General features: G+C 30.4%; 1 protein-coding gene across 1 annotated transcript; it reads left to right on the forward strand.

Annotated features, from left to right (window-relative positions):
* Positions 1-163: 163 nt before the first annotated feature.
* Positions 164-16,413, forward strand: LOC100378668 (bestrophin-3-like). The gene is made up of 8 exons (XM_002735070.4): positions 164-525; positions 1,471-1,759; positions 2,312-2,466; positions 9,478-9,555; positions 10,645-10,797; positions 13,955-14,035; positions 14,335-14,492; positions 16,145-16,413. Exons 1-8 carry the CDS (start codon positions 331-333, stop codon positions 16,299-16,301), a joined length of 1,266 nt encoding a protein of 421 aa, XP_002735116.2. The 5' UTR covers positions 164-330; the 3' UTR covers positions 16,302-16,413.
* Positions 16,414-16,681: the final 268 nt, after the last annotated feature.

Here is a 16,681-nt window from a genome sequence, read left to right on the forward strand (position 1 = left end):
AACCCCACATATAGCGGCCAACCCATCATGACCCGACCGTAATTTATCATCGTGACAGAATGATGATGTACGTATCTCTTTAAAATAACAAGGGACCGGTGATAACACTAGTATTATCAAGTGCACGTACCATTCTAGTTCTACCTCCGGTAGAAACATACTCGGTAGCCATTGTCCAGCACTGGGAATTCCCATAACTAAACTTCTCTTTCACGTAGACTTCTGATCAAAGAAAACGATACTTCTCGTTTTGCGGAACGCGGTGTGGGGGTGGATCACATTATCCCGTGGTATGTCACCCAAGTAGCAGTACACTTTTAACGCTCGAACATGACGTTTTCCTACTCGTTACAAATTTCCCATGCCAAGTTTTTCAGTTTCAGCCGCTTGTTGGTTATTTGGCGGGCCAGCATATACAAATTGATATGGCCGGAACTTCTCGTCTTTTTGTCTGTTTACTACGCACTGGCGATGATATATCGCCTCGGCCTCACGGAGGAGTACCAGAAAGAAATATTTGAAAGCGTAAGTACTGTTTCTCAAGTGTATTTAATAAGGAACAAGGAAATTTTTAGTTTCTCAATGAGCAAGCGCTCTAGCCCTTAAGGGATGGGCCGTTTGAGTATAGGGAGGTGGATACCACATCTGATTTCAAAATGTTTTCCCAGGAAAATACTTTTTATGTGTGCTTTAGTACAGAATTAGCATAACTATACTATTTGCACAACAAGTCCATTTCCTTCATTTTTTTAAATATTTATCATAAATTTCAATGACAGTTCGAACCAACCAGCCATTCTAATGGAGTGTACAGTAACATCATTTGAAAATGTTCCTATGTTATCTTGTTTCAGTTTGAATTATGAAATTTAATAATTATATTATTAAAAATGCATGGAATGAATTTCAGATGGTCCATTCTTTAAATGGCAGGTAAATGGTTTGGTGCAAAATATTAACACAAATTTGTTTCTTGTTCTTATTTAATAAAAATTGCAGCATAATGATCTTAATAAATCCCTAAAATCTGTTTTATTTGTCTTAGAGGCAGACCGGTAATAACCGAAACCAGAAAAACTGTGAAAAAATATACTTTCGTTCACTCAGTTTTGCGCTATTTTATTTTCATTGGGGTATTTGGAGTAATCTTGTGTAATATTTTTTCTTTACGATTCAGGTGTGCTGAACCTTTTTCTCTGTTATTGATCCCTGTAATTTTTGTTTCCAGCATGAAAATGATTTTTTTTAATTCCGCCATCAATTTTCGCTATTAGATTGAAATTTTGCAAAATCCACCATGACTCTATCGTAAAGATTTCAATGAATGAAAAGATCACTGCTATAATTCTTAGTGGCATTCCTTATCTTTTCAAGTTCAATAAAATTTGTGATTTTTGTGAAAAATTAAAGTGTTCAATATAATAGGTGACCAACGTCTTAATTTGTACCGGTATGCATTGTATCATCCAGGTATGCGTGTATGCAGCACAGGGTCTGAAAGTGATTCCCCTAAGTTTTCTGCTTGGTTTCTATGTCTCACTCGTAGTTGGACGATGGTGGAACATGTACAAAATACTGACTTGGATCGATGAATTTGCATTAGTGGTATCCAGCCAGGTACACGGGACAGATAACACCACGCGGATGGCGAGACGTGCATTTGTGCGATGGTATAATCTGATGTCTGTACTTGTCTACCGTGCTGTGTCTGTACCAGTTTTAAAAAGATTTCCTACTATGAAACATATTCGAAATGCAGGTGAAAATCATATATTTTTTTCTTTATCTGAAAGTATCTGAACTTCTGTTCATCATCAGTATTTTCCCATACCCTGGTTTAGGGATTGACAATAAGAAAGTTGGGGGAATGTAGAATTCTGCATAGAGAAAAAAATAAAAAATAAACTCCACAGGGAAAGTTAAAGAAAAAAATATTTAAAAGATAAAAATATAAAAAATGAACAGCAACATCATTTGAAATAAAAAGTAGCTTAAAACTTTCCCCAAAGTTTCTAATGGTCAACCCCAAACAAATACATTTTCTACAGTGTTCTTTCAACCAGCTTTTTATGAATTTATGCTATTTTTGATTATTTTGACCTGAGTTCATATATCTGATACCCCAATTGGTATTTAATAATTATTTTAATGTTTATTGGCAAATTTTCAAGAACAGCTCAGAATTGAAAATGAATGTTAAACATATTAGTACATGAGCTAGTGGAAATACAAAAATTCAAAGTGATTTTAGTTTATTCTCAAAATATATTAAAAATGCTCTTTTACTATTTTTCCTTCATTTTTTTTTCAGGCTTATTGACCGACGGTGAACTAAAGATATATGAATCTGTTCCATCTCCACACACCAAATTCTGGTTGCCATGCATTTGGGCTATGAACCTAGCAACAACACTCAGAGATAATAAGACAGTAACAAAAGATTTGTCCCATAGATACATAATGGAGGTATGTGTGCATTTATTTTGTGATTTTACCAGGGCTGATATGTATTTCGCTTTCAAAGATGCAATATGGCCGAAAAAATATTTTTCTTTTTCAGTTTATGATAAATCATAGTCCAATGTATTTATGTATATACAGTATCAAACAACTATATTAAAAATGACGTGTTAACACACAGGTTGCACCTTTAAACTATGTAGTATTTTTAGACATTTTGCATTGTACAATAAGCATCACTCTATATTAAAAGGCACTTTTTGTATCCTTTCACAATATTTAATTTTAGATTTTTAAACAAAAAGTGCAAACACAACCCAAATAATATTTTTTTTGTTAATTAAATTTGATATTCATATTGAAGATTTTTTGGAAATTTTGGCAAAAATACTTTACAGGTGCTGTTTTGCATGTTATATTTGAGCTAAAAGAGAACAGTCTTGAAAACCGATTATATATACATATATACTGAAATAATAATTTGAAAAGTTTGTATAAAAACTTAATGTTTGTGAAAAATAGTTGCTCAATAGTACCAAATTCATATTCTAGAAATAAAAAAATGCAAAAGAAAATGTATAAAAATGAATATTATGATTGAAGCATATGTATGCAAGTTAAATCAATAATGTTCTAAAATCTTAGGGATGGACCATTAGATTTTGAGAGGGGGTGGTCACAATTTGGAAAAAAAAATAATTTAGATGAATAATCTTTATAAAAAAAATAATCACAACTATACTTTCGAAAAAAAAAAAATAATGTAAACATAATCTGTGTAAAAAAAATTTGGAATTTAGATAGTAAAAAAAAACGGAAAACAAAATTCTCTTGGTCTGACCACCCCCCACTCCCAAGATCGAATGATCCATCCCTTAGTTCGAACCCTGTTTACAAGAGCTATATTATTTTTTATCTTTACATGTACATGCACGCATCCATGTCAAATGAACTTTGTATTTTATATGATGTCATCTTGTCACTGTACCAGCAAGAGTTATCTCTATATGTATTTTGTTTATCTGTTTACCTGGGTGTCCTCCCATCATTAGTCCGGTTTACTTTGAGGGATGGTCTCAAAGTCTCCGACAATACAAGGCATGGTTCCAATGGATAAAACTTACCCTTCCTCTTTTTATAATTTATTTAATAGAACCTTTCATTCAGCAAAATATCAAGAATCGGTAGTGCTTTTAAACTTTTCATATTTATTTCTAGTTAGTTGCATCGATCCTTAAAAACAAAACTTTAATAAGTAGCTGTATCATGCATTCTAAAATGTTCCAATCAAATATTTTCCCGAGAGCGAACATTTTCAGTACCTGGCGTCCACAACTGCTGAAAACAACGATTGAAAACTCTCAAAAAACATACTTTGGGCTAGTTGTTGAGACTCTCCTTAACAGTGTAACAAGATTACCTTAACATGTGCAACATATATAAATTAGGTTGTTCAGGATTGTCTCATAGTTGAGTTTGTGCTGTTTTCTTGACTTTAGCTGTTTTCACCGGCTCTTCGACCGTCAGAGCCTATAGAAATAATGCATATGGTACAGTGGTGCACGCCCTACCAACGTAGAACATTCTGTTACAAAGTTCGATCTATCCCCGAAAATAGAACTACGGTAAAGCTGTATTTTCAAAAAATTCCAATTGCTTGTGCATGTTATGGTATTTATTTATTAACAAAAATTACTTTTCATATAAGTTTATGCAAAACAACTACACGAATCAGTCTTGAACACGACAAATAAATTTAGAAATAAAAAAAGACAAAAAATTGAGTTTGAAATTCCTTTCTTTGCCACAGACATATTAATTTCCTTTAGACATTTTGTTTTTGATCATTTTGGTTAATTATTTTTCACAATTTATTGATATGAATAATACAAGTATTGCAGTTCGATGGCACAATTGTTTTTGCTGTTAGATATTTCCAGAGTGTTATTGGTCTGAAACCTCCTCCTTTATTTGGTCCCTTAAAAGCGCATCTCCAATAGTAGCACATATAAATCAAAAATTGCATTTGCTAAATAGTGAATCATTAAAATATTTTATACCTGTTTTGACCACAGCAACATCTCAGCAATTTACGTAAGCACATTTTCTACTAATGAGCAAATAAGGTATACCAAAAAATTATATGTTTTGTGACGAAATGATGCGATCCCTACATTTAGTTCAATAACCATTCATTATTGTAAAGGGGAAAATAATTGATCATGTAGTTCTGGGGAAGGGGGGGGTACCATGTTTTACTTTTCGTGTTCAGTTGGCCGACTGAGTATAAGGTATACGAACAAAATTATGTTTTGTGACGAAATGACGCAACCCCTACAGTTAGTTCAATAATCATTCATGAGTGTAAAGGTGAAATCAGTTAGTTGGTCATGTAGTTCGGGGGGGGGGGGGTTACCATGTTTAATTTTCGGTGTTCAGTTGGCCTAATGAATATAAAATATACAAAGAAATTATATGTTTTGTGACGAATTGACGCAACTCCTACATTTAGTTCAATAACCACTCATTAGTGTAAAGGTGAAATCAGTTGATCATGTCGTTCGGGGGGTTCCATGTTTTATTTTTCGCGTTCAGTTGGCCGACTTTTTAATATGCATCTTTAGTATAGTAATACAAAACAAGCATAAAAATGTGTCAAACACACCACGCAAGTTATATAAAGTAGCTTTATTATGAAATATAGATTTTTTTATTTTGGTTGCAAATAAAAAAAATTCTGCTATAATGATACAAATTTACTGTCAAATATTTTCTAATTATTGTTACACTGGTTAATTCAGTGCTTAGATTGTGAGTAATAGGGATTACATGAAAGGCTTGCACATATGGTTCCCACGTGCAAATCATTTACCTCATTCCTCAGTTAATTCATGTTGCTATCAACAACAGAACCACCTGAAATGTAAACAAACATATTAGCATGTGTGTTCTGATGCATAATATGCTTATCTGTATGTGTGTATAGCTACAGTTTACTCATTTATTTCCAGTGTGGCACTGATAAATGTTATTTTGCAATGACAATAATTTATTAATAAAAAATAAAATAAAATCTCTGTTGTTCTCGAAGAAAGAAAGCTTATAGTTACCCATTTGTTTACAATATACCGGTATCTGTGAAACATCAAATTTGGGGAAAATTATGGAATCAACTTCTTTGTACGGGTACACATACTGTACAACAGGAAAATACACCATATTGTATTTGGTTATTGATTTTCAAAAGTAGAAATTGAAAACTAAATTTCAGCAAAAATCGTTTAATGTGCCAGGAGAAACTTCTAAACTCTAAAAGAAGTAACCAATTGTAAAATGGAAATTAAACATAACTAGCTTAGATTCAGTTTTACTAAGTATCGGTATAATCATACAGTTATTCAGCATTTGCTTGATGAATGATTTCAAAAGTTGACTGATGTAGATGAAAATTTTATTTTATTCAGCATTTGCTTGATAAGTGATTTCAAAAGTTGACTGATGTAGATGAAAATTTTATTTTATTCAGCATTTGCTTGATAAGTGATTTAAAAAGTTGACTGATGTAGATGAAAATTTTATTTTATTCAGCATTTGCTTGATAAGTGATTTAAAAAGTTGACTGATGTAGATGAAAATTTTATTTTATTCAGCATTTGCTTGATAAGTGATTTCAAAAGTTGACTGATGTAGATGAAAATTTTATTTTATTCAGCATTTGCTTGATAAGTGATTTAAAAAGTTGACTGATGTAGATGAAAATTTTATTTTATTCAGCATTTGCTTGATAAGTGATTTAAAAAGTTGACTGATGTGGATGAAAATGTAGATGAAAATTTTGTAAGGACTCCTACAGGAAAAATTGTTCTGCTTAACTTTGGTCTACATAGTTTTGAACTAAATTCTAAACGTCATCTAATTACAGTAATTTCGCAGGAGAATTTAATTTACCAAATACAATCTGATTGAAGTTCTATTCTTTATTGAACTTGTGATACTTTTGTTGTGGATAATCAGTGAATAAAACAGTAGTGTTTACATTTTTTGGTTGTGGTTGATAATGTTTTCAACCATATTGATTTGTTTGATAACAAATCAGGACCATGCAGCTATTTGTTTTGGTAGGACCTGAAACTTTGGAGCTGCATTGGACCTTCTGACCTAGTAACTTAGGTAAAATTAATTCCCAACACCCAGTACAAATGTTAAATAGTTTGGAATTTGAACCATATCATATCATTTAATACTTCACTCTGATATAAAGTTGAATAGTAACTATAATCATGGTATTTTCAGTGGTGATGTTACTTTATATTGACTGATGGAGATGTACACATAAAAATAATTAGATGATGAATTCAGCCCTCAATTGAACTAATAAAATTATATATAAAAATGTCATTGAATTAAAACACAATACCGTACTTAGATGCTATAGAAGAATACCATGATGTGACTAGTACTTTGTAGCTATAATTCATTATTTAATTAATTTAGCATGTAATTTTTATATCTTGTAATTTATATTTAAGCAAACTAAAAGTTAATTTGGCATGAAAAAGATATAATTTATGATTGCCTATAATGATAAAAATGTTTTCAAAAATAAAAACTAGGTATATTTTGTGAAACGTAATAAAAATTTACTTTAGCATTCAGGGTTAAGTTATATATACATATACCTTACTAATACAAAATCTCTTTAGGTTTTTGACTCCCGTGTGCGAAGCACGCAATGGGAGTCTTTGCAGTTACCCTGTTTGTATGTGTGTATGTGTGTGTGTGTGTCCGTCTGTTCCACTGATATCTCAAGAACCATACATCAGTTTTTGATGAAACTTGGTGCATAGGTGCTCTGGACCAATGTGCAGATTTGATTAGGTTTTGGTAGAAATCCATGCATATTAATTACCTAATTTGCATGATAATTAGCTCATTTTTAGCTGTTCCATGACTGTTCCACTGATATCTAAATAACTACTCATTGAATTTGATGAAACTTCGTACATAGATGCTTTGAACTTATGCACAGATTTGATTAGTTTTTAGTAAAAATCCGTGCATATTAATTACCTAATTTGCATGATACTTAGCTAATTTTTAGCTGTTCCATGACTGTTCCACTGATATCTAAAGAACCACTTATTGGATTTTGATGAAACTTGGTTCATAGATGCTCTGAACTAATGCTAGGTTTTGATTAGTTTTGGGTGAAAATCTGTGCATATTAATTACCTAATTTGCATAATGATTAGTAAATTTTCGGCTTTTCCACTGATATCTCAACTACTAATCATCACATTCCAATGAAACTTGGTACCTAGATGTCATAGGACACTGCACAGACCTAGTAGTTTTTAGGGTAATATCAGTACATATTAATTACCTAATTTGCATAATAAATTAATTTTCAGCTTTTGATATTTCAAGTAGTAAGCATTACATTTCAATGAAACATGGTACATAGATACTCAAGCACTATGCAGAGATCGATTGTTTTGGGATAAATATTTGTGCATATTAATAACCTAATTTGCATAATTAGTTAATTTCGGATTTTCACATATATCTCAAGTACTAATCATGACATTTCAAAGAAACTTGGTACATATATCCTCTAGGACTATTCAGATATCTGATTAGTTTTGGGGTAAATAATTGTACATATTAATTAACTTATTTGCATAATTATTTAATTTTCAACTTTTTCAGATATCTTGAGTACTAATCATCACTTTTAAATGAATCTAACTATGCAGAGAGCCAATTAGTTGTTGGTATATATTTATGCATATTAATCACCTAATTTGTATAATTAATACATTTTCAACTTTCACACTGATATCTCAAGTACTAATCATCACATTTCAATGAAACTTTGTACATAGATGCTCTAGGACAATGTACAAATATGATCAGTTTTGGGTTAAAATCTGTTCATATAATTTTGAATTAATTTTTACTGTGTCTCTAATACTCTCAGCACACGGGAGTTCTTTCTAAGCTTTATTTGATTCATTTTTATGGTAATTAAGTAATTATTTGTCTGGAGATAAATTGAACCTAGTGCTACAAATTAGTTTTCGTTAATTTTAATTAACAGACATAACATAACTGTCTACAGGGGTTATATGTAAAATGTAAAAACTTAAAAAGCAGGTTTATTTTATTCTCGGGGTGGAGTTACGTCACAGTTGCTAAGACGTGCACCACTGTATTTCTATGGGTTATGCAAGAGCTGCCGTGGAACGCTGGTTGATGACACACTCAACTATGAGACAATTCTGAACAACCAAATTATGTATGTTGCACTTCTAGAGATAATCTTGTTTATTTATTGTTCAGGAGGATCTCAACAACTAGCCTATTTAGGACAGTTTTATGGGAGTTTTCAACCATTGTTTACACCAGTTGTATTCTCCAGGTGGTGAAAATGTTTACTCCAGAAAATAGAGGCAATTAATATGTGGTTATTATGAGGATACCTCAAAGTATTCATGTAGACAGTACAGCTGGAGTATCGACCGACGGGCAAAGGATACACCATGGGAATGCCGAAATTCTAAATGTTTAGAACAGAATCAGCAAACTTCTTTGTGTGGTGTCTGGTCCAACTCTGGTGGCAGCCATGTTTTTTATTATTATTCATATTTGGAATTCACATTTCCTAATATGAAAATACCCCATAAAATTACAGCACGCTGTAACTTATGGCGTTACGGTGACAGATGTATAATAATATGTGTTAAGTACCAAAATTATGAAAAAAATGTAATGTTTGTCAATATTTTAAAATGAAATAGTAAACAGCATCATGAAAGTCCCCAAAATGAAACTGATTCAACTACACTAGTACTGGAATCATTAAAAAAGTATTTAATGTGTCATTTTAAAACAGTTGGTTTTTGCTAAAATTCTTATTCACAAATGTATATGGTTTGGTAATATGACAAGCTTTAAACTTAAACTTTTTTTGCAGTCTATGAATTGTCAGTGTCAACAAATTGTTGTCAATTTCAGAGATTTCAAGTACACAGACAGTTTTGTCAAGATATATTGTCTTATGATTGGGTGAGCATACCGTTGGTATATACACAGGTGAGTTGATTGAATGAATATTACAATTATCACTACTTCTAAACGCACCTATTATATATTTACACTGAAATCAAATTACCAACATAACCAATCATATTTATACTGGGCTTTTATGGAATGTTCTAAATAATGGTAAATTCATAGGTTAATTGTCAAATGGTTTCAGTGCAGTATACTTTACTGATATATGTGTGGGTCAAGCAAATCAGGGGAGGGCGTGCAGGATTATATCTCAGTGCGCTGATTAAGTACTGTAGTGAGGTAATTAAAGCGAGAGGGAATTGAGTCTCAAGCAATGATAACACACTAAAAACACAAAGACCCATGGGTAGACACTTGTTTGCAAACTATGACATGCTATGACCATCTGACACATGCGCAGGTGACGACTTTCTCGCTTTAATAGTTAACTGCCTGGTTTAAACATTTGGATTGTCAGGAAGCTATTCATACCTCATTATTTTCTATATTAGAAGCGCTTCACTACTGTAAAATCTGTATTAAAAGCCGCGGCTTCTATTAAAATGGTACAATGCAACAGAGGGGATGCAGCTTTTATTAGAGCAACTACACATATGAGAAATGGTGAATATTTGGGACTCAATTGTTCAAAAAGAATGGGTGCGGCTTCTATTAGAGATTTTACGGTAATAGAAGTGCATGTAAACCCGAAATTGCATTTATTTTATACTGGATCTTTGAATGGGACTTACTGAAACCATTATTCTGTCATTTATGCAAGTGCATACATTACTAATACGATATCTAAGCCCCCACCCTCCTCAATACTGGTCTCCCTGATTAATTTTGTATGTAGTGATTCTGTCATTATTTTCTTATCACACATTATTGGATTATTAAGGATATTGGGGAGAATAGAAAATAGATTTCATAAAAATCACTGCAAATTAATTTGCAATATGACATTTTTACCATAATCTTATTGTAGTTTGAGGAAACTATATCTTGTGGTTGCAATAACAAAAACAATTGTTAATCAACCTTAATATAGTTTAAACCATGTATTTGAATATTTGTAAATATTACAGTAATATCTGACAAAGAACTGAATGTTATCATTTTTTGCAGGTAGTTACCATAGCATGTTATACCTATTTTTTATGCAGTGTACTTGGAAGACAATATCTGGATCCAACAAGAGGCTATGATAGTCATGTAATCGATAAATATTTTCCCGTTCTCGTTGTCTTGGAATTCTTCTTTTATTTTGGATGGATGAAGGTAAGCTGATAAGACTCAATACCTTATATGGAAATTTACAGTTCCCATTATGTAAATGAGGTCAATACCTTATATGGTTATATGGAAATTTACAGTTCCCATTATGTAAATGAAGTCAATACCGTATATGTAAATTTACAGTTCCTATTATGTAAATGAAGTCAATATCTTATATGTAAATTTACAGTGGCCATTAAATAAATGAAGTTAATACCTTATATGGAAATTTACAGTTCCTATTATGTAAATGAAGTCAATATCTTATATGAAAATTTACAGTTCCCATTAAATAAATGAAGTCAATACCTTATATGGAAATGTACAGTTCCCATTATGTAAATGATATCAATACCTTATATGGAAATGTACAGTTCCCATTAAGTAAATGATGTCAATACCTTATATGGAAATTTACAGTTACATTAAATAAATGAAGTTAATACCTAATATGGAAATTTACAGTACTCATTAAATAAATGAAGTCAATACCTTATATGGAAATTTATAGTTCCCATTATGTAAATGATATCAATACCTTATATGGAAATTTATTGTTCCCATTAAGTAAATGATGTGAATATCTTATTTGGAAATTTATAGTTCCTATTAAGTAAATGATATCAATATCTTATATGGAAATTTATAGTTCCCATTATGTAAATGATATCAATACCTTATATGGAAATTTATAGTTCCCATTAAATAAATGATGTGAATATCTTATATGGAAATTTGTAGTTTCTATTAAGTAAATAATATCAATACCTTATATGGAAATTTACAGTTCCCATTAAATAAATGAAGTCAATACCTTATATGGAAATTTATAGTTCCCATTATTTAAATGATATCAATACCTTATATGGAAATTTATAGTTCCCATTAAGTAAATGATGTGAATATCTTATTTGGAAATTTATAGTTCCTATTAAGTAAATGATATCAATACCTTTTATGGAAATTTATAGTTCCCATTATGTAAATGATATCAATACCTTATATGGAAATTTATAGTTCCCATAAAGTAAATGATGTGAATATCTTATATGGAAATTTATAGTTCCTATTAAGTAAATGATATCAATACTTTATATGGAAATTTACAGTTCCCATTAAATAAATGAAGTCAATAAGTTATATGGAAATTTATAGTTCCCATTATGTAAATGATATCAATACCTTATATGGAAATTTATAGTTCCCATTAAGTAAATGATGTGAATATCTTATTTGGAAATTTATAGTTCCTATTAAGTAAATGATATCAATACCTTTTATGGAAATTTATAGTTCCCATTATGTAAATGATATCAATACCTTATATGGAAATTTATAGTTCCCATAAAGTAAATGATGTGAATATCTTATATGGAAATTCATAGTTCCTATTAAGTAAATGATATCAATACCTTATATGGAATTTTACAGTTCCCATTGAATAAATGAAGTTAATACCTTATATGAAAATTTACAGTTCTCATTATGTAAATGAAGGTAATACCTTATATGGAAATTTACAGTTCCCATTATGTAAATGAAGTCAATACCTTATATGGAAATTTATAGTTCCCATTAAGTAAATGATGTCAATATCTTATATGGAAATTTACAGTTCCTTTAAATAAATGAAGTCATTACCTTATATGGAAATTTTCAGTTCCCATTAAGCATATGATGTCAATACCTTATATGGAAATTTATAGTTTCCATTATGTAAATGAGTCAATATCTTATATGGAAATTTATAGTTTCTAAAATGTAAATGAATCAATACCTTATATCGAAATTTATAGTTTCATTATGTAAATGAGTCAATATCTTATATGGAAATTTATAGTTTCCAAAATGTAAATGAATCAATACCTTATATGGAAATTTATAGTCCCACTAAATAAATGATGTTAATATCTTATATGGAAATTTATAGTTCCTATTAAGTAAATGATATCAATATCTTATATGGAATTTTACAGTTCCCATTGAATAAATGAAGTTAATACCTTATATGAAAATTTACAGTTCTCATTATGTAAATGAAGGTAATACCTTATATGGAAATTTACAGTTCCATTATGTAAATGAAGTCAATACCTTATATGGAAATTTATAGTTCCCATTAAGTAAATGATGTCAATATCTTATATGGAAATTTACAGTTCCTTTAAATAAATGAAGTCATTACCTTATATGGAAATTTTCAGTACCCATTAAGCATGTGATGTCAATACCTTATATGGAAATTTATAGTTTCATTATGTAAATGAGTCAATATCTTATATGGAAATTTATAGTTTCCAAAATGTAAATGAATCAATACCTTATATGGAAATTTATAGTCCCACTAAATAAATGAAGTCAATACCTTATGTAGAAATTTACAGTTCTCATTAAGTAAATGAGTCTATATCTTATATGGAAATTTATAGTTTCCAAAATGTAAATAAATCAATACCTTATATAAAAATTTACAGTTTCCATTATGTAAATGGTCAATAGCTTATTGAGAAAATTAGTGTTCCATTATATAAATGAGCCAATACCTTATTTGGAAATTAGAGTTCCATTATGTAAATGAGCCAATACCTTATTTGGAAAATTAGAGTTTCCTTTATGTAAATGAAGCTAAGGAAAGTATACTTCTCACATATTCCTAGTGTGGTAGATATATTTCCCAACTATACTACTAATTTGGCACATATTATGCCAACAGGGACAATAATATTAAACAACATAGACTTATACTAATGCATTAATTAGTCAGTTTAATTTTTCATATCTGGGAATTTAAATTAAATCCACTTGAACATGAAATTACTGTCAGTAACTAATTGTTGCACTCTGTGGATTGAATTATTTAATTAATATATGGAATATTTAAGTATATGCACAATGTATCTATCAATGTGTACTGTGCATGTGCATATATTTACTGTATTCCATTATATAACTTATCATCATCTGCCCACTGAACAGCTTGGCATAAAATTAAGGACCCAACAGGAATGGTTATAATATAGAAATATAAGTGATACATTCCACTATATACTTTATTCAACATCCTAGAAATATAGAAATACAGTCATCATTACCAATGTATAATAATGTACATGAAGTACATTTTTTTGAATAACACTTTTATTTAATCATAATCTTCCAGGTGGCACAAGCCATTATTAATCCATATGGTGGCGATGATGATGACTTTGAACTGAATTATATCATTGACAGAAATGTACAGGTAAAATGCATTATCTTGACAACAAGTTACATATAATTAACAGCCATTAAAAATTAGAGGCTCCTTCTGTTTGAGAACAAATTTTGTTTTTATAATATCATCATTCAATATTTTAACAAACTATTTGCAATTTGAATGATACTAAATGCAGAAGGTTTGTGTGTAAATGCAGTTGATGGCTAGTATCATGTAGGCTCCTAGTAACACTAGTGGTTAGTTTGGCACTTTAAAATGTCAAAATGGACTGACAAACAGTTTAAAGTACAACACATTTGATAATCTATGGTCCTTTATTGCAGGTTGGTTTCATTTTGGTTGATCAGCTACATGCACAAATACCGAATCTAGAGAAAGATCCATACTGGGATGACACATATGCGGATCTTCCATACACAAAATCAACAATGCATTTAAGAAGAAGAAGACCTTGGAATGGATCTACAGATAAAGTGAAAGTGTAAGTATATATAAGATCTTTTAAGAATTTGCCAAAATACATTGCTGGTTCCAAAAATAATTTCTTTCTTTTAATAAACTGGCTGCAAAGTACATCTAAAAACGAATTCCTAGATGCAAATGAGATGCAAATGAGATGTAATATGCTGAGAGGCTTAGGATTCACATCCAGATAATCTGATGTTAGTTTCTATTGATTCAAATGCTGATAATTGCATACCTAATGTGCATTAAATATAATACCAACATTTGTGACACATAAAATCAGATTTATTATTCTTGTGCCATGATTATTTTGCAGCAAATATGACAATGACAATTAATAACATGACAATTGATAAACTTATTTAATAAATTTGATATTATGGGTCACTCATTAGGTATTCTATATGTATCTAAATTTCTTTAGTCTGTGTGTTTATGCATCTGATTCTAAATGGTCTTAACTATGGACAATTGAGAAGTTTAATTTGCAATACTGACCTTCTGTTGTCAGCAATGGTAAAAACAGTTGCAACCCAGTAAACCAATGTGCCATTTTTGACCACTCAATGAGTAAAATTATTTGCATATTAGAATTGTTGCTCATTAATTATGCAAATAAATGCAAGCTTGCAAATTGAATATAAGTATATACAACACACTTTTTATTTATGAACTGATATTATTTATAAACTTTATTTGATAATGAACAGGGCACCCCGTCAAAACCAATCTATTTGAGCTAAGCTGAGAGAGACAATGCTGAACTATCATCTAAAATAACATAGTCCAACAGCTCCCCCAATATATGGTCAGTATAGTGCAGTAGTCACTAATGACCTATAATGCAAAGCACCTTAAAACAGTAATACTGTAAAAGCAATCACCTTAAAAACAAACTATACAAACAATAAAGATAAATAAATATCAGCAATTGTCAACTGCATCAGTAATAGTTAATATGAGCTAAATAGCAGTTAGCTCTGGTGGGTCTGGTAGAACAATGGAGGATAATCACTACCTGAAGTATGTATGTTATAAGTAGTGTTGCAAAAAGCTACACCTACTAAGAGCTCCAGTAAGGGGTATTTTCGTAAGCTGTAATCAATTGTTTTTATTTTCGTAATAATGTAATTTAACGTAAATAAAAAAATTCGTTGTAAAATCTAATCAGCTATTTTATTCGTCCTTAATTTGTACAAAGACCTTATATTTTGTAAGCGTATAAAGCTTTTTCAACATTAAATGTCGTAATTTGTATGCAATTTCCAGTTTGATTCTTAAGTACAAATTATCAAGTACATTATAAAAATGTAATTAGCAATTTGCTTTATCTGTGAAGTGTAAAAATCTATTTTTTTTATTGTAAATAGAACTTTTCCTTTTATTTCCTGTAAAAACGTAAATTGCATTTATTTCCTGTAACCTGTACCAGCTATCCCCCCTCTACTAAAAGAAACATCGAAAGCTGAGTCTGATAGACAAGCCATAGCTACAAGTATGGTAGGTTAATATATGTTAGATGAAATAAATGCACACTAAAACAAACTGAGAAAAAAGGTTTAGTTAGATATGTTGAATACTAGCAATATGATGCATGTTAAACTTTGTTATATTTTCAAACTTAGAAGGTTTTCACCAAACTATATATTTTTTTTTCTTTACCCACAGAAATACCAAAGACAAACTTGTGGACAGTGCGACAAATGAAATACCAGGTCAAGATTCGGTATATCGTGCAAATGACATTTTATACACCCCAAATAAAGATGGAGAAAGTTTCCCAATGATGCAGACACAAGAATGCCGTGAAACACATAATCTATAATGACTGTGTACAATTTCAAGAACTACTAAATTAGCAAATAGTTCACAAGATTTATATGTTCTGTTGATATTCTCAAATAAACATATTTAGTGATTATTATTGTGCTACCAACACAATTAGTGCAAATGCATATTGGAGAATTTTATTGTTCCATAAAATTATTACTTGGCTTCAAAAGCAGCACTTTTACTAGTAGTTTATGATAATTCGTAGTCCAATGTATTCATCAATACACCCGCAGGGCAAGCATATTTTCTCAGAGCCATACATTTTTATGAGGCATCTCTTTCAAACATTTATTTTGTCATATAGAATAGAATAGAATAGAATAGAATAATGCTTTATTAATACCGTAAAGAAAGAGTTAACATTTATTTTTA

The sequence above is a fragment of the Saccoglossus kowalevskii genome, chromosome 6, assembly GCF_978046115.1.
Source record: "Saccoglossus kowalevskii chromosome 6, keSacKowa6.1, whole genome shotgun sequence".
Taxonomy (NCBI): Eukaryota; Metazoa; Hemichordata; class Enteropneusta; family Harrimaniidae; genus Saccoglossus; species Saccoglossus kowalevskii.

What these genes read in the sequence shown, in the direction of transcription:
- LOC100378668 (XM_002735070.4), top strand. Translation starts at nt 331, where the DNA reads ATGACGTTTTCCTACTCGTTACAAATTTCCCATGCCAAGTTTTTCAGT. An exon ending in TCATTGACAGAAATGTACAG is followed by an intron (nt 14,036 to 14,334) that starts GTAAAATGCATT and finishes CCTTTATTGCAG; the next exon opens with GTTGGTTTCATTTTGGTTGA. An exon ending in TCTACAGATAAAGTGAAAGT is followed by an intron (nt 14,493 to 16,144) that starts GTAAGTATATAT and finishes CTTTACCCACAG; the next exon opens with AAATACCAAAGACAAACTTG.